The sequence below is a fragment of the Chaetodon auriga genome, chromosome 17, assembly GCF_051107435.1.
Source record: "Chaetodon auriga isolate fChaAug3 chromosome 17, fChaAug3.hap1, whole genome shotgun sequence".
Classification (NCBI taxonomy): domain Eukaryota; kingdom Metazoa; phylum Chordata; class Actinopteri; order Chaetodontiformes; family Chaetodontidae; genus Chaetodon; species Chaetodon auriga.
This window is the reverse complement of record NC_135090.1, coordinates 23,037,402-23,052,183: the sequence shown is the minus strand read 5'-3', so window position 1 is coordinate 23,052,183 and position 14,782 is coordinate 23,037,402. Positions and strand designations below refer to the sequence as shown.

Sequence of the window (14,782 nt, the reverse complement as noted above, 5' to 3'; positions counted from 1 at the left end):
ATAAAATAAAAAATCAATCATAAAATCAAATCAATCAACAATCATGAAATAAAAACAAATTAACAGTAAAAAAGAAATGAAAAACTACATAAAAATGAAATAAACATGAAATCAATTGCAAATGACATTTCTGTTTCAGAATCTTCCTTTTCTTATTTTTTCTGCAAAGCTGTAGATGTGTAAGTCATGCATTTCCATCTATTTGTGTTACTATTTTCTGCTGTGGATTGTGCAGACTACTATCTGCGTTAATAATACATCCATCACAAATCCTGAGTGCTGCAAACGACTCAAGGAATCGTTTTACACTCAGAATCGTGCAGCGTGATAATGAAGCAGGTTTAGGATTCATGTTCACGGGTGGAAGTCGGTTTAAGGAGGCCGCGTTACTTTGAAACTCACGTTAAACCTGAAATGAAGCTGAGTGCACCTGTACGTTTCACGCTCAGCTCATCTATTGTCATTGTTTTGTTTTTTTTCCACACGCACAGTACGGCATGACGTCACTAGGCGGCGACAGAACAGCGTTTTTGCATCCACACGGCGGGTCGACGGTGGACTGTGTCACCGTTTAATAAGCGTGTGTGCTGGCTGTGTTCGTGTGTCGGCTCAGCAGAAGGACGGTCCTCTGAGCAAGACAGCCGGGAGACATATTAAAGCGCTTCCGTCCTCATTCTGGTGTCTTTTACGCTCAGCGGTAAGCTAACATTTTGGGTGCTAGCTTGTGTGCGCGCTATTACCATGGTGACGCTCCGCGGCAGAGGCACGGGGCACGCGGAGCGGACGCGGCAGCGGCAGCGGCCGGCCAGGAGCTCCGAGTCCCCGCCGCGGACTCCAGCAGGGACCCGCAGAAGAAGCACGTTCACCCGGCCGGAGGAATCTGGACTGTCCAGTGTGAGTCAGTCTGTTTAGGTTAGATATCTGTTCACTTTGAGCTGCGATGTGTGTCAGTATGAACGCTCAGGTTCAAGAAAACTAAGACTGACGAGGGCGTTCAGCTTAAAAATACATCAGTTAAATCACGTAATTACTCAAAAATCCAATTCATCAAATGTAATTTTACCATCTATATTAATGGGAAACAATGGCCTATTGAGATTAGTTTTGATATAAGGAACAAAATCACCGAATCACATCAGAGCTAACTATGTTGTTCTTCTTCTTCTTCTTCTTCTTCTTATTATTATTACATCAAGTACAATTGTCACTGTCCACTTGTACTATGGAAGTGTTAATAACTGGTTGTATGCTCACAGTGAATCACTACTAACAAACAACTATACCGTTTGGATCAGGTCAATTACATCTGATGTAACCTGCCAATCGATCAGGCTGATAAATGTCAGCTGATAAATGACAAGAAATCAAAGTTCAGGAAAGCCAAAGATATGTTTTGAAACTGTTCTGTAGTTGGTTTAAAATCTTCTTCCCAAAAAAAAACCTCCCAAATTTCAGGTAACTTAATGAATAAAAGCTCGCATGTATCAGTGTTGGACGATACAGGTTGCTTTTTAATTATATTTTAACTAAAAAGATGGAAAACATGTTGATCTACCAAACAGACACAAAGATTGATATTGTACACATTATTATTATTATTATTATTATTATTAGTGTTTTCTAACCTTTTTCCTGAAGGGAGCCTTTTTCTGTATTATATTCAATGAGTAACAATAACAGAACTGACGTTTGTGTAAAGTGAGTGATTTGGATGAATTTTGAGCAGATTATTTCGTGTGAATATTGCATCAGAGATTAGTTTCCTGATATTTTTTGTGTGTATTGTGTATTTTTTGAACACTCATGCGTAATTAATCGGCTTCTGTTTGACAAACTCAGTGTTTTCTTCTCCGCGACACTCGGCCGTTGTTCTGTTTGCTTCTTGATTAAAGCTACGTGCTTTTCTAACGTAGGAAGTGAGCAGAGATAAAGGCCGACTGTATATTTAAAAAAAGGTTTTCTTAAAATCAAGAGGGCCTCAGGGTCGAGACCTCCTGGTTGGGAGCTTATGTGGTGCTTTGACAGCGCTGGTTCTTAGACTAACTTCTGACATGTTTGACATGTTTTTCAGAGACTTAATGCCAGAGATGAACTGAATCACGTCCGTTCTGTGACATGTGACGGTAAAAATGGGAAACCAGCGAGAACCGTCATCAGGTTGGACCAAAATGACCAATAAATGATTGATAACCACCCTCGCTGCTTGAATGATGAGGCAGTTAATTGATGAGTCAGTTAACAGCATGACTCACTCTGCTGCACCTGCTCGAATTCTGAACCTGAGCCTTGTTTTGTGTTTGTAGGAAATCTCCACGGCTTCAAAACTCTGCGTGTGAGAACAGTCACATTAGCAGTAAGCATTACAGGCTGGAACATCAGGGAGGTTTGGAGAGTTCGGACAGAATGTCAGCCATTTGACTGGAGTTCAGGGGATGTGTGGGATGTGTGGGGTCAGACCAAAAACTGAGCTGTGTTTCATGTAAATCAACGTGTCTCTTAAGTGTGAGAGCCAGAACATTTGGCTGTGATAGGTGAACAGTTCTGAAGGAAGCGCCGATTTACCGGCACAAAGAAACGTGTGTGTGTGTGTGTGTGTGTGTGTGTGCGTGTGTGTGTGTGTGTGTGTGTGTGTCTGTGTGTGTGTGTGTGTGCGCGCGCGCGCGTGCGTGTGTGTGTGCGTGTGTGTGTGTCTGTGTCTGTGTCTGTGTGTGTGTGTGTGTGTGCGTGTGTGTGTGTCTGTGTGTGTGTGTGTGTGTGTGTGTGTGTGTGTCTGTGTCTGTGTCTGTGTGTGTCTGTGTCTGTGTCTGTGTGTGTGTGTGTGTGTGTGTGTGTGTGTCTGTGTGTGTGTGTGTCTGTGTCTGTGTCTGTGTGTGTCTGTGTCTGTGTCTGTGTGTGTGTGTGTGTGTCTGTGTCTGTGTCTGTGTGTGTCTGTGTCTGTGTGTGTGTGTGTGTGTGTCTGTGTGTGTGTGTGTGTGTGTGTGTCTGTGTCTGTGTGTGTGTGTGTGTGTGTGCGCCCAGGTGGCAGGAGGAGCAGGCTGAGGAGAAGCACCCGGCCGACCAAACCCACCAGCAGATACGAGGCCTCCAGCGTGTTCGGCGGCGCCGGCACCAAGTGAGACAGAGCAGCTCGCAGCGTCAGGAAACTGTCGAGTCGTGTTTTTATCTGAGCTGAAATCAATAATCAGTTAATCAGCTGACTGAAGAATCAAACATTTCTATAATCGATTAATCGGTTTAGCAAGTTAGTGTTTGTCATTTCAAGGGAAACTCACAGACGTTTCCTCGTTTGTGAGGATTCGCGTCTTGTCCTCATGTTATTCGATAGCAAGCTGAATGTTTTTAGGTTTTGGCTTGTAGCCACTTGATGACATCTCCATGGACTTTAGGCAAACGAATCCTAGAAAATAAGGTAGATTAAAGTGAAAAATGAATATTTAAGTCCACGCTCTTTTCTCTGCAGCATGGCCAGGTCTGTCCTGAAGAAGATGGACAGGATGAAGAAGAGGAGGCGGCTTCGGGTCAACAAAGAAGGAGTGAGAAATGTACCGACATCTGACATTTCCATCCTGAACGCCTCACGCTCCCTTCAAGTAAAAAAGTCAACAATAACAGGGACTATTTCTTCAGTAGAAAGTAGTTCCAGTGAAGTCTGTTGACAGTGACAGTGTGTGAGTGCCCCTCAGTGTCAGGTCATCCTACTGTCTGTTTTACTTCAGACCATCTCGGGGAAGTTTGTGTGTCACACAGAGCTCGTAAAGAAGAACCGCGTGACTCAGAAATACCTTTTTTATTCCCAGTAAGGTGTCACCCAGCAGGATGTTGAACTGTAACTTTACTTTTCTCACAATTTGAACAAACCCGCTGAAATAAAATGCTCATCTTCCGTCACATGACTGACTCCACACAGTGTTTGAGAGGGAGCGTTGAGTGACGTGAGGCTGCAGCTGTTTTGTCCAGACTCTGTTTACATGTGGAAGCAGCCTCATGAACAGATGAAGCCACGTACACACACTGTCTCAGTGGGTGCTGCCTCTCTTATCAGGCCGCCGTGAGGGCGGTGCACCCAGCTGCACCCTGCCTCCCTCCCTCTGCTCGTGGGTTATGGGGAGGGGGCGACATCTCTATCAGCTGCCACCATATTGGAAGACGTCTGAGAGGCCGAGAAGCACCAGCCCTTGTTTTTGTCTTCGCTTGAACGTTAAGAGATGACACAGTTTATGTCCGCTGCTCTCGAACTGATTTTGCGTCCAGTCAAACTTATGTCACTGACTTATAGAGTATACTGAATCCTACACTTCCCATAATGCAGCTGGACAGGCCCCATTTGCTTGGTAAATGTGCACGTCTGTCACCTCCACAGTCCCAGTTTGTAATATTTTGTAGTCTTTCTGTTTTTGCAGGCTGGTGCAAACGTATTGACTATATTCTGTTCACCTGAAGTGAAGGAGGCTGCAGATAAACACACGCTGTCCAGTTATTGTTTCACGTCTTAACGGCGTTTTTACCTTGATGGTGTTGCAGAGCGTCTACTCTAAAGCACGGAGGAGGAGATCAGCGCCGCCGCAGAGAGAGCTGAGTGACAGTGAGGCTGACAGCGGTTTGTATGAGCGCTCAGGATGTGAATCATTCACCACGCCACGTTTTGTCTTCTGAGACATCTCCCCTTGTGTTTCCTTATGTAAACTGTGTAACAGGTGGAGTCAATGGCGAGGACAGCAGCCAGGCAGCGGCTGCAGACGATGACAGCAGCTGCAGCGTGAACCGGAATCTTGACGGCAAACTGAGCCGAGTGTCGTCGCTGTACCAGGAACCCAGCAGGGGTCAGCGCTGCCCACCCAACTCAGACCAATGACACGGTCACAGTAACCATCCAGAACACCTCACATGAAGTTCAAGAACTTGTTACCATTCAGAAGAAATCACTTTCATGTTTGATGTCGATCCTTTCAGCACATCCTTTGCTAAACGTGACATTTCTGGTATTTTAAATTTACACGTCCAGACACCTCTGAATTTATAGTTCTGATGTTGTTTTTCTGATGTTCTTCAGAGTTCCTGAGAGGAACCTTCAGGATCAGGGCCTCAGGACCGAACACGACCCACAGAGGAACCTTCAGGTCGGACCGCCGGCTCACCGTACAACCTGTATTACTTTTCTTTAAACACAAAAAAGACAGGTGTTCACAGGAAATTATAGGAAGGCTGACATTGCTTGTTGCCTGTGGTGTGATACTGCTTCATAACCAGTTCAGCTTTGAGGAAGAGGATGATGCGTCTATGATATTTGGCCTCTTGTGAATGTTGTATAAGAACATCTGTTGCTCAGCCAGATGCAGACGTCTACAGTCACTGCTTCCAGGTGTCCTTTACCTCCGTGTCCTCGTTTCTTCTCATGTCATCCTCCAGACCCGCTAAGAGCGCCTGGTCGAATCAGTCTGATGAAGACGACTCTGATGATGAAGTGCAAACCAATGAAAACGCTTTTGAAAGGTCAGTCGCAGATGATGAAGCTCTTCACTGAGAGACGACAACACAAACCCTCTCAAAAAATGAACTGACGTTATGAGCAGATGCAGAGATGTCGGCTGAGGTTAGCATGCTAACGGCTAGCTAGCGAGTTGTGCCTCAGTCAGATTCATGCGTTCATCACATTGTTTATGTTGTCGGCCGTCATCGTGTCGACTGTTCGTGCTGCTTCTTCCTGCCAGGTGCCGTCCGTTCGGCCTGCGTACAGACGATCTTCTGGGGACTCGCAGAGACCGGATGAGCGCGGGAGCAGGTCTGGCCGACACTGATCCCATGACCATCGATCGGTCGGTGAGTTTAAATGTGTCGTGTGTTCAGACAGTGAAACTGAGCCGCCAGCCTCCACCAGTCTTTATTTATGGCACCTTCGTCTCTCCCTGCCTCACCTCCTCCCCTCCTTTCTTTGGCACCTCATTATCTCCCACCTCCGTCCTCCCTTCCCTCCTTCCTTTCCTTCCCTCCTCAGGTGAGGTTTGATAGCATCGGGGGTCTTTCGGGTCACATCTCAGCTCTGAAGGAGATGGTTGTCTTCCCACTTCTCTACCCTGAGGTCTTTGACAACTTCAAGATCCAGCCTCCCAGGTGCCACATGCAGATGATTCACACATTCACAGACGTGATTCGCCTGCTTTGACGCTCCTGGATAAAGAAAACACAGCATGCGAGGCAGCGCTCCAGTTCTCAAAGGAAGAACAATAAAACAGCCACTGACTGATCTGTCGGGACATACAACTGTGTAACTGAACATTATTTGTCTGTCCGTCTCTGTCTGTCTCTCCAGAGGTTGTCTCTTTTATGGACCTCCGGGGACGGGGAAAACGCTGGTTGCCCGAGCGCTGGCCAACGAGTGCAGCCACGGCAACAGGAAGGTGGCCTTCTTCATGAGGAAGGGAGCTGACTGCCTCAGCAAGTGGGTGGGCGAGTCGGAGCGCCAGCTGAGGCTGCTGTTTGAGCAGGTAAGGTCGCACAAACACACTGAAGTCTCTGTGCTGCCCCCTGCTGGCCGAGCTGTGCAGACGTCAACCAGTGTGTGTTAATGTGTTGTCATGGTGGCGTCCTGAAAAGTGTGTCTCGAGGCTCTAAGTACTGTTTTCCTAAAGCGACTGCTCGTAACCTAATAGTTAAAAGATATCAATAACTAATCATTGGTTCCTTCAAATATCAATGCAGTTTATTTTTCCACCAGTTCCACCAGTTCCCCCAGTTTAACTTCTAGGTTGTTTTTATGATGTCATGTCATCATTTTGTTTTGGTGTGAACTGCAGGTGGAGGGCAGGAAGTGATTCTCTGCATAGGGAGCACTGTAACACACTCAAGATGCTGATGTTTTGTCTTGTTTACGGTCACTCAAATCAATCAAAATGAGAAACTACAAGGAGCTTTTATCAAGTACAAAAGTGTTTTTTCATAAGAGTGAAAAATGCAAGAAATTGACTGAAAAATGGCAGAAAAAATGTCTTGTTAAGCGTCTGCGGTCGGGAGGAGCCATCTCAACTAGCACAGCTAGACATCTCGTCCACTGCGGTTTTCACTTCCTGCCCTCCATCTGGATTTAATGTCATGTGTGAAAAACCAGTTTATTTTATCATCTGAGTTTGTTGTGACTGTGTCGTTTAAAGCACAGTGGCTGAGTGTGTGTCGGTGTGTCGTCCTCAGGCATATAAGAGGCGTCCCTCCATCATCTTCTTCGATGAGATTGACGGTCTGGCTCCGGTCCGATCCAGTAGGCAGGACCACGTGCACAGGTAGCCACAAACTAACTCTGTAAAGGAAACAGCTGCAGCAGGTATGAACATACTTAAACACAGAAATCCTTCTTTTCAAACCGGGTCAGCTCTTGTCTCGTCCTGCAGCTCCATCGTGTCGACGCTCCTGGCTCTGATGGACGGGCTGGACAGTCGAGGTGAGGTCGTGGTGATCGGAGCGACAAACCGTCTGGACTCCATCGACCCGGCGCTGCGAAGGCCCGGACGCTTCGACAGGGAGTTCCTCTTCGGCCTTCCTGACAGAGAGGTGACATTATTATTGTTATGGTGGCTCAGGTGATATATTATACATTAACTAGTTTGTTTTAAAGCTTTAAAATTTAGTTTTAAAGGTTTTTTTTGTTTTGTGTTTAAGTCTCGTAAAGAGATCCTGAAGATCCACACCAGGCAGTGGAAACCTCCTCCGTCTGAGGACTTCCTGGGTGAACTGGCTGAGAAATGTGTCGGTACGACCGGCTGCACGGGGGCTTCATCACGCCACATTTTATCATGTGTAATTGTTCAAATCTGAACTGGAGCATTGACCTTTGACCTTGTGCGGGTTTCGGTGACTTGAACGAATCTGTTGGTTGATGCACTTCCTGAATCTCCCCCTCGGTGTCTCAGGTTACTGTGGCGCTGACATCAGGGCGGTGTGCACCGAGGCGGCGCTGTGCGCTCTGCGCCGCCGCTACCCGCAGATTTACGGCTCCTCCCAGAAGCTCCTGCTGGACGTCTCCTCCATTGCAGTCAGCAGCTGCGACTTTGTGGCAGCCATGAGGAAGATGTCGCCGGCCTCCCACCGCCTCGCCGCCTCGCCTGCCAAACCTCTGTCACCTGTGGTTCACCCGCTGCTGGGCGCCGCCCTGCGTGACATCCTGGAGGCTCTGCAGAGGCTGTTCCCTCACGCTGAGCAGGGGATGAAGAGGAAGAGGGAGCCAGGTGAGTCTGAGCTGAAGGCTGGAGACACTCCTGATGAAATACTCCTTTACTCACCTCGTATCGTCTGCATGTCAGATCTGACCTCTGGTGTCCTCGATGACGGCCTGTGTGGAGGAGACGAGGTCTCCAGCACGTCCAGCATCTACACACCTGCCACCTCCAAGAGCAGAAACTTCCTGCACTTTGCCAGGTGAGTCTGATCCACGCTGACACAAGATCCGGACCAGTTTGTTCATTTCCAGTGTGACTCAACAGCCTCTGTCTCTGCACTCTGTAATGTAATCTTATGCAAGACCAAAATGTTCTTATTACTTAGAAGAATTCAAGGTAAAACTGTTTATTTCCTGCTTGGTAAAATAAAGTGCTTTGTCTCTTTTTGCCCATTATCACCTGTCTCACTTCTCGTCGTCCGACCTGCAGGAGTGCGGTAAAACATCCAACGTCCCACCGTCCCAGAATGCTCCTGGCGGGTCGTCCCGGTGCTGGTCAGACCTCCCACCTGGCTCCTGCAGTCCTGCACGCTTTAGAGCGCTTCACTGTGCACAGCCTGGACTCCGCCGTGCTGTTTGGAGTCAGCAGCACCTCCCCGGAGGAGGCCTGCGCCCAGGTGACACCTCAGCAAACAGCACACTGATGTAGGCTCATGCTGAGTTGTCAAGCAGCTGTTATCAGACAGAAAGCTGGTGTGAAATTCTGCAGGATGTCAGTTTTTAAAATGGTGTCTCACCCAGGTAATATTGTCCATTGGGCTCGAACAAGTTCATATCCCAGTACAGGAGACACCTTTACATTTAAACAGTTAAGACCTGCACTCCTCTCTGTAGAAAATTAGCTTCAAGGGGGTGTTTCCTTCTCTGACGTCTCTGAGAGCTCAGCTGTACTTTAGGGACACCTGGTGGTGATGACTGGCAACTGCAGATTTTTTTGCGGACGCTCTGGGGACGGCTGCAGTTAGTTTAATACTTCAACAGATTTTTTAAATCTTTTAATAACAGACACCAACAACACAAAGCATAAAAAACGTCCTTTAGATGATGACACAGCACGAGAAATGAAAGCAGAGTAAACACTGTTCTCTGCTCCCTCAGGTGTTCTGCGAGGCCAGGCGGACGTCTCCCAGCATCCTCTACATCCCCCACATCCAGCAGTGGTGGGAGACCGCGGGGCCCTCGTTGAGGGCCTCCTTCTCCAGCCTGCTGGGCAGCATCCCTTCCTTCTCCCCCATCCTCCTCCTCGCCACCTGCAGCATCCACCATCAACAGCTGGATCCAGAGGTGAGCGGCCGGACTGAGCCCTGGGTCAGAGATTACACAGGACGGGTTGGAAGCTTTTTTCCTCTCATTTATTCCAGCAGGGGGCAGTTTTCAGCAGTTTTTCAGCCTTTTGGAGCTGGAAAAACAACACATTGGAAAAGATGCTCAGACTTCTGTTTCTGTCAGATTCGGCCTCTGTTTCGGGAGGAGTACAGCGAGGTTTACACCATCAGTGTTCCCACCCGGCAGGAGAGAACCCACTTCTTCCAGGACCTCATTCTGAGCCAGGCGGCCGAGGCTCCACCCTCCAATAAAAGGACAGGTGTGTGACTGTGTTGTTCACATGCTTCTACCTGTTTGTTGACCATAAATCCACCATAACATGAAAGAAATTAATGGAGAAATTAGGATATTTTCGATCTTCTCCACCTCTCAGTGAGTCAGGCCATGGAGATTCTCCCCCTGGCTCCTCTGCCTCCCCCCTGCCAGCTGTCAGAGCAGGAGCGCCTCCATCTGGAGGAGCAGCAGGAGGAGGTGCTGCGAGAGCTCCGCCGCTTCCTGCGTAACGTCACCGAGCATCTGGCTCAGGACCGCCGCTTCAAGACCTTCACCAAGCCGGTCGACACAGAGGAGGTGAGTGAGTGCTCAGAAGAAAGGAAGCTGAAACAGCTGCGAAGCCCCAGATATTTTCAGAAAGGCGACGGAAACATTATGAGCTCAATCATTTCTATGAAAAGTCAGTCTGGAAAACATCCAGTGTTCACTCCTAAAGCGTGGTGAGAGTTTTGATTCTATGATGTGGAGGTAGAATGAAGCGATCTCTGCCCAAAACAAACCAGCTGTTGTTTTAGAGAAAGAGGGATTAAAGTGTAAACCATGCTGTTGCAGAGAAATCTCCAAACTCAAACCTCCCCCCTCTCCATCTCCTCCAGGTCCCGGACTACCTGATGCTGGTCAAGAGGCCCATGGACTTGTCCACGCTGCTCGCCAACATCAACGAGCGCAAGTACGTCACCGTCGGAGAGTTCGTGTCAGACGCAGACCTCATCTGGCAGAACGCCCTCAAGTACAACCCAGACGGTGACCCCAAAGGTGAGGAACTGAAGGGCCAGAGCCAGTCACAGTGCAGCCAGGCCTGATGGGTGCTAGCTTATTCCAGTCCAGCATTCATTATATAAAAGCAATATTTCTAATGCATGAGATTATTTGTCTTCCACTGGATGTTTGTCTTGGTTTTCATTTTCCATCCCTTCACTGTCTCCGTGACACAGACCGAGCAGGTGAATCCAGGTGGAAGCTTTGATGGATCAATGGACAGTCTGACATTGAAAACACTCTGTCTGGTTCACCGTAAACCGTCAGGTTTTACCTGCAGAGAAAATCATTTGAGCCGCTCAGGCTGTGTTTGATGAGGGACGCGGCTGTCACAGGTGGAGCAGATCCTTCACCTGGATTCACTGTAGAAATGAGGCGGTAAACAAAAAACTGGAGGGACCGTCGCCTCCTCACAGGCGCTCAGCTTGTAGTGTTTTGGCTGTTTTTCACTGATTTATATGGCAGATAATGAACTTATAAATGGAATTTAATTGAGTTTTGGACGGTCGGACAAATCAAGACATTGAAGACGTCATCATCATGTGATAGATTTGACAAACCTACTGGAATTCATGCCTTTAATAGTGTGTGTGTGTGTGTGTGTGTGTGTGTGTGTGTGTGTGTCAGACCGTCACATTCGTCACTGCGCGTTGGCCCTGAAGGACACGCTGCACGCCATCATCAGAGTCGAGCTTGACAAGGACTTTGAGAGAGACTGCGAGGACATCAAAGCGTCGCGCATCAGGAGAGGTGAGACTTCCTGAAACCGGACCAGTCTGAGCCAGATAACCCGAGAGCCGCGACAGTAACCTCTGCTGAGTGTAACGAGCTGCTGCGTTCACCACAAACCTCTGAACTATAAACTGAGACTTTTCCTTTGCCCTCAGCTTCTTCCTGCAGGACCGGGCCCAACTCAGAGGAGGCCGACGGCGTCTGCAGCGCGACGTTCACCAGAACCAGTCCCAGACCTCGACGTAAGTCCACCGTGAAGCATTCAGCATCCCTGTTCTTGTTTTTCTTGGAGATGAAATAGTCTGAGGTTTTTATTATTAACATCTACGGGTGAGAAACTTCAGCAACGATGGGAAAACTCGACACGGTCACTGGAGACGATCAGTAATCTGAACCGGGCTTCTAGCAAACAGCAGCTGTTTTTACATGCATACAGATACATTAGAGAAGTTCATCTTCAGAGCTGAATCTCAGTAAAACTGTTGCTGAGATTTTTTGCTTTGGGAGAAACTAGTTATGAATAGAAACAGACTCTCAGCATTTCATTTGTCTGCAAGGCTGAAACAGAAAGTTCATTTCAGAATCTCACCGTGTTCGTCCAACAGAAGAGGAAGTGAGGGTCAGAGAAGCCGCGTGGACAGGAAGTGTTTATTTAGCCACCAGAGAGGGAGAGGCAGCTTCAGAGAGACAGGAGAGGGAGAGCTCAGGTGAAATGGAAAAGTCAAGAGAGGAGGAGATCAAGTGGAGGGACGAAGAGGTTTGATTGCACTCGTCATCACTTCCTGCTCTCTACAGAGACCCTCCCTCTTCTCTCTCCGCCGCTAACTCCCCTCCTCTCCTTTCTCTCTGCAGCTCGTAAGAAAAAACGTTACAAACAGCCGAGAAGATCCAAGTGGAGCACCGGCGTCATTAAGAAAACCAAGAAGAAGAAGCCGCCGTTCCCTGCCTCGTCTTCCTCGTCCTCCACGTCCAGCAGGGGCAACTCTGACTCGGGTCCAGAGGAAAACGGAGTTGTTGAAATGAGAGCGGTGAACGGCTCGGCCGATCCAGGCTCGTCCACCACGTCAGAGAGCAGCGACGGCGAGCAGAACCGCCTGAAAGCCGCCATGAACGGGTGTCATCGCGACTTCGGCGGTGTCGCAGATATCCAAAATGGAGTCCTTGTGAACGGGTACCACCATCCAGAGCCACCTGAGAGCGTCCCCACGGGGAGGCTGAACGTCAGGGATCGATCCCGGACATCAAAGTCTCCCCGGAACCTGAGGAAGATGGTGGACGGGGTTTGTTTGAGCAAAATAGGTCCGTTTACGTAAGAAAAGCCATTTGGTGGAAGCCTGTTATGATCACTGCCGCTCTACTAACAGTCTTCACTGGACTGTGACTAAGCTACGCTGCTGCGGCTTCAAGGCTCTGACGAGGAGAAGTGTGGAGTGAAAGTAAGACCGCTGCTGCTGCTGCTGCTGCTGCTGCTGAACAGGCCTCGACAGGCCAAAGCTTCAGACTCAGAGGCGCTGCAGATCTCTGGGCATCGAGCCAAAAGCAAAGTTCAGACGCTTCGTGAGGTTTAACGTACACACATGCATCATTTCACCTCCAAGTCCAAGGAAACAGACAGTGGCATCAAGTTAATGATTTAAAGGTCCAGAGCGCAGGATTTATGAAGGTCTATCTGCAGAAATATAGAATCAGGGGCGGGTGAGGCGGGGGTGTTCAGTCGGTTGCAGTCTGCAGCCTGACCACTAGATGCCACTACAACCTACACACTGGACCTTTAAGATCTGTTTAAGCTGGTAGATTCAGCCAGTAAACAAATAGATCAAATTCAGTTTCATTTAAACTTAATGTGGCGAGCCGAGTTTATGTGGAAGCAGCGAAGCCTGACGTCCACTTCCTGTTTGTCACCACTTCCTGTTGTGACCAATGAAAAATGCTAATTCAATTTTCAAAACTGTTGACTGGCAAGATTCATCGTTACCACACAACCATAAACCTTTTCTGCCTCCTCGTCCTCTCCGTGTCAGGAAAGAGGAACAGGGATGAGACGAGAGCCGGGAAGTCGTCCTCGGAGCGGGTCCAGCCCGTCAGCAGAGGCGGATCTGTGGAGATCCTCGACGAGGAAACGCCGCCGCTGGTGGTGGATCGCAGCAGACTGAGGGTGGGTCCGACGGGTTCTGCGTGTGTGTAGGTGTTTATGTGCATGCAAATGGTTTGTGCACAACTCTGTGATGTGTTGTTGTTAAGAGGAGAGGCAGCAGCAGCAGCATTAGAAGTGACGTTAGAAGATGACGTCCATCAAACCCTGAACACTGGAGATCTGGGCAAAGGTTCAGAGGTCTGTTTTCAGTATTTAGAGCTGTGATTATCGCAGTCAGCAGAGTGTTTTTGTGTGTTTTTCAGGATCTCCTCAGCAGAGCGGTGGCTAAAACTGAGGGTGCTGAGGTGGAGCCGCTGGAGAAGCTTTACGCCCTGCTGGCTCAGTGCATCTACAGACACAGAGACGACTACAACAAGACGGAGCTCGTTCAGGTGCAGCCGTCACGTCACGTCACGTCACGTCACGTCACGTCACGTCACGTCACGTCACGTCACGTCATGTCGTCATGTCATCACAGCAGCTCACCAGCTAACTGGACTTAGCATTGAATATTTGGACTAGCTCTGGTTTTACATGGAGTCTCTGCTATGGAGTACTGCAACACTTCTTTTTCGTTGCAGTCAGCAGAATAACCTCAGAAGTACGACTAGCGTTACATATTACAGTTATGTTCCGCAACAGATTTGCTCTCATTTTAATCTGTGCAGCTGTCTGCGGCGTCGCGCAGGCGTAACCGCGACCTGAAGCCTTTATTTACTCTTCGTCATTTAATTTCCCCTTTTTTTTACCTTTTTCTTCCAGGAAATGAGGAAAGAAATCAACAGCTTCTCCTGATCTCCCACACCAGGTCTCATAACACCTCAGCGCATGCCAACAGGAAGTTGTTCGCTCCTCATTTTGTTTTTAGGTGTTGATTAGTTTACAGTGTCAGTACCTCCATATTTATTCTGTTAGCTGTTATTTATAATGTGAGCAGTTCACACAACAGTAATCCTTATGACCGTGTAGTATTATTTAACTTTAAAATGAATAAAAGTGCTGTTTAGGCTTAATGACGGTTGTTTGTGTGTTTTATGTTCTGCAGTAAAACTGAAGCACCGTCTTATTTTCAGTCCATGCTGCTGTTGACTGATCTGGACATGAACTCAGACAGAAGTTAAATGAAGCTCATGCACACTCACACCTGCACCCAGGGATGCTGTGAGGCTAAAGTCTGCTCAAACACTGTTCGTCTGGGGCGTGTTTGACCAAGCTGCAGGCCGGTTGTTGTTTCCCACGCTGCGTCCTCTGTTTGGTCTGCGTCCCTCACAGCAGTAGATCTGTGGAGTGTGGTCACGTGTGGTTTCCCACTGACTGTTTTTAACCTTGACAAGGCCAAACAGCCAATCAGGAGA

At 48.3% G+C, this 14,782-nt stretch overlaps 1 protein-coding gene across 6 annotated transcripts; it reads left to right on the top strand.

Annotated features, from left to right (window-relative positions):
* Positions 1-520: 520 nt before the first annotated feature.
* LOC143335532 (ATPase family AAA domain-containing protein 2-like) lies at positions 521-14,440 on the top strand. 6 transcript variants are annotated; one of them, XM_076755045.1, is made up of 28 exons: positions 521-894; positions 2,072-2,157; positions 2,304-2,353; positions 3,019-3,112; positions 3,461-3,533; positions 4,522-4,597; positions 4,695-4,820; positions 5,051-5,117; positions 5,407-5,490; positions 5,709-5,817; positions 5,993-6,108; positions 6,308-6,482; positions 7,183-7,271; positions 7,380-7,539; positions 7,648-7,738; positions 7,899-8,213; positions 8,289-8,403; positions 8,634-8,820; positions 9,302-9,487; positions 9,653-9,788; positions 9,903-10,099; positions 10,399-10,558; positions 11,189-11,311; positions 11,449-11,535; positions 12,146-12,592; positions 13,315-13,448; positions 13,691-13,819; positions 14,190-14,440. In XM_076755045.1, exons 1-28 carry the CDS (start codon positions 742-744, stop codon positions 14,220-14,222), a joined length of 3,798 nt encoding a protein of 1,265 aa, XP_076611160.1. In that variant the 5' UTR covers positions 521-741; the 3' UTR covers positions 14,223-14,440. The 6 variants fall into 6 exon arrangements, 2 of the variants coding, with proteins under 2 accessions (XP_076611160.1, XP_076611159.1); XR_013078428.1 differs by lacking the exons at positions 13,691-13,819; positions 14,190-14,440 and having other exon boundaries at positions 12,146-12,729; positions 13,315-13,449; XR_013078425.1 differs by lacking the exons at positions 13,691-13,819; positions 14,190-14,440 and having other exon boundaries at positions 12,146-12,956; positions 13,315-13,449.
* The last annotated feature ends 342 nt before the right edge of the window (positions 14,441-14,782 follow it).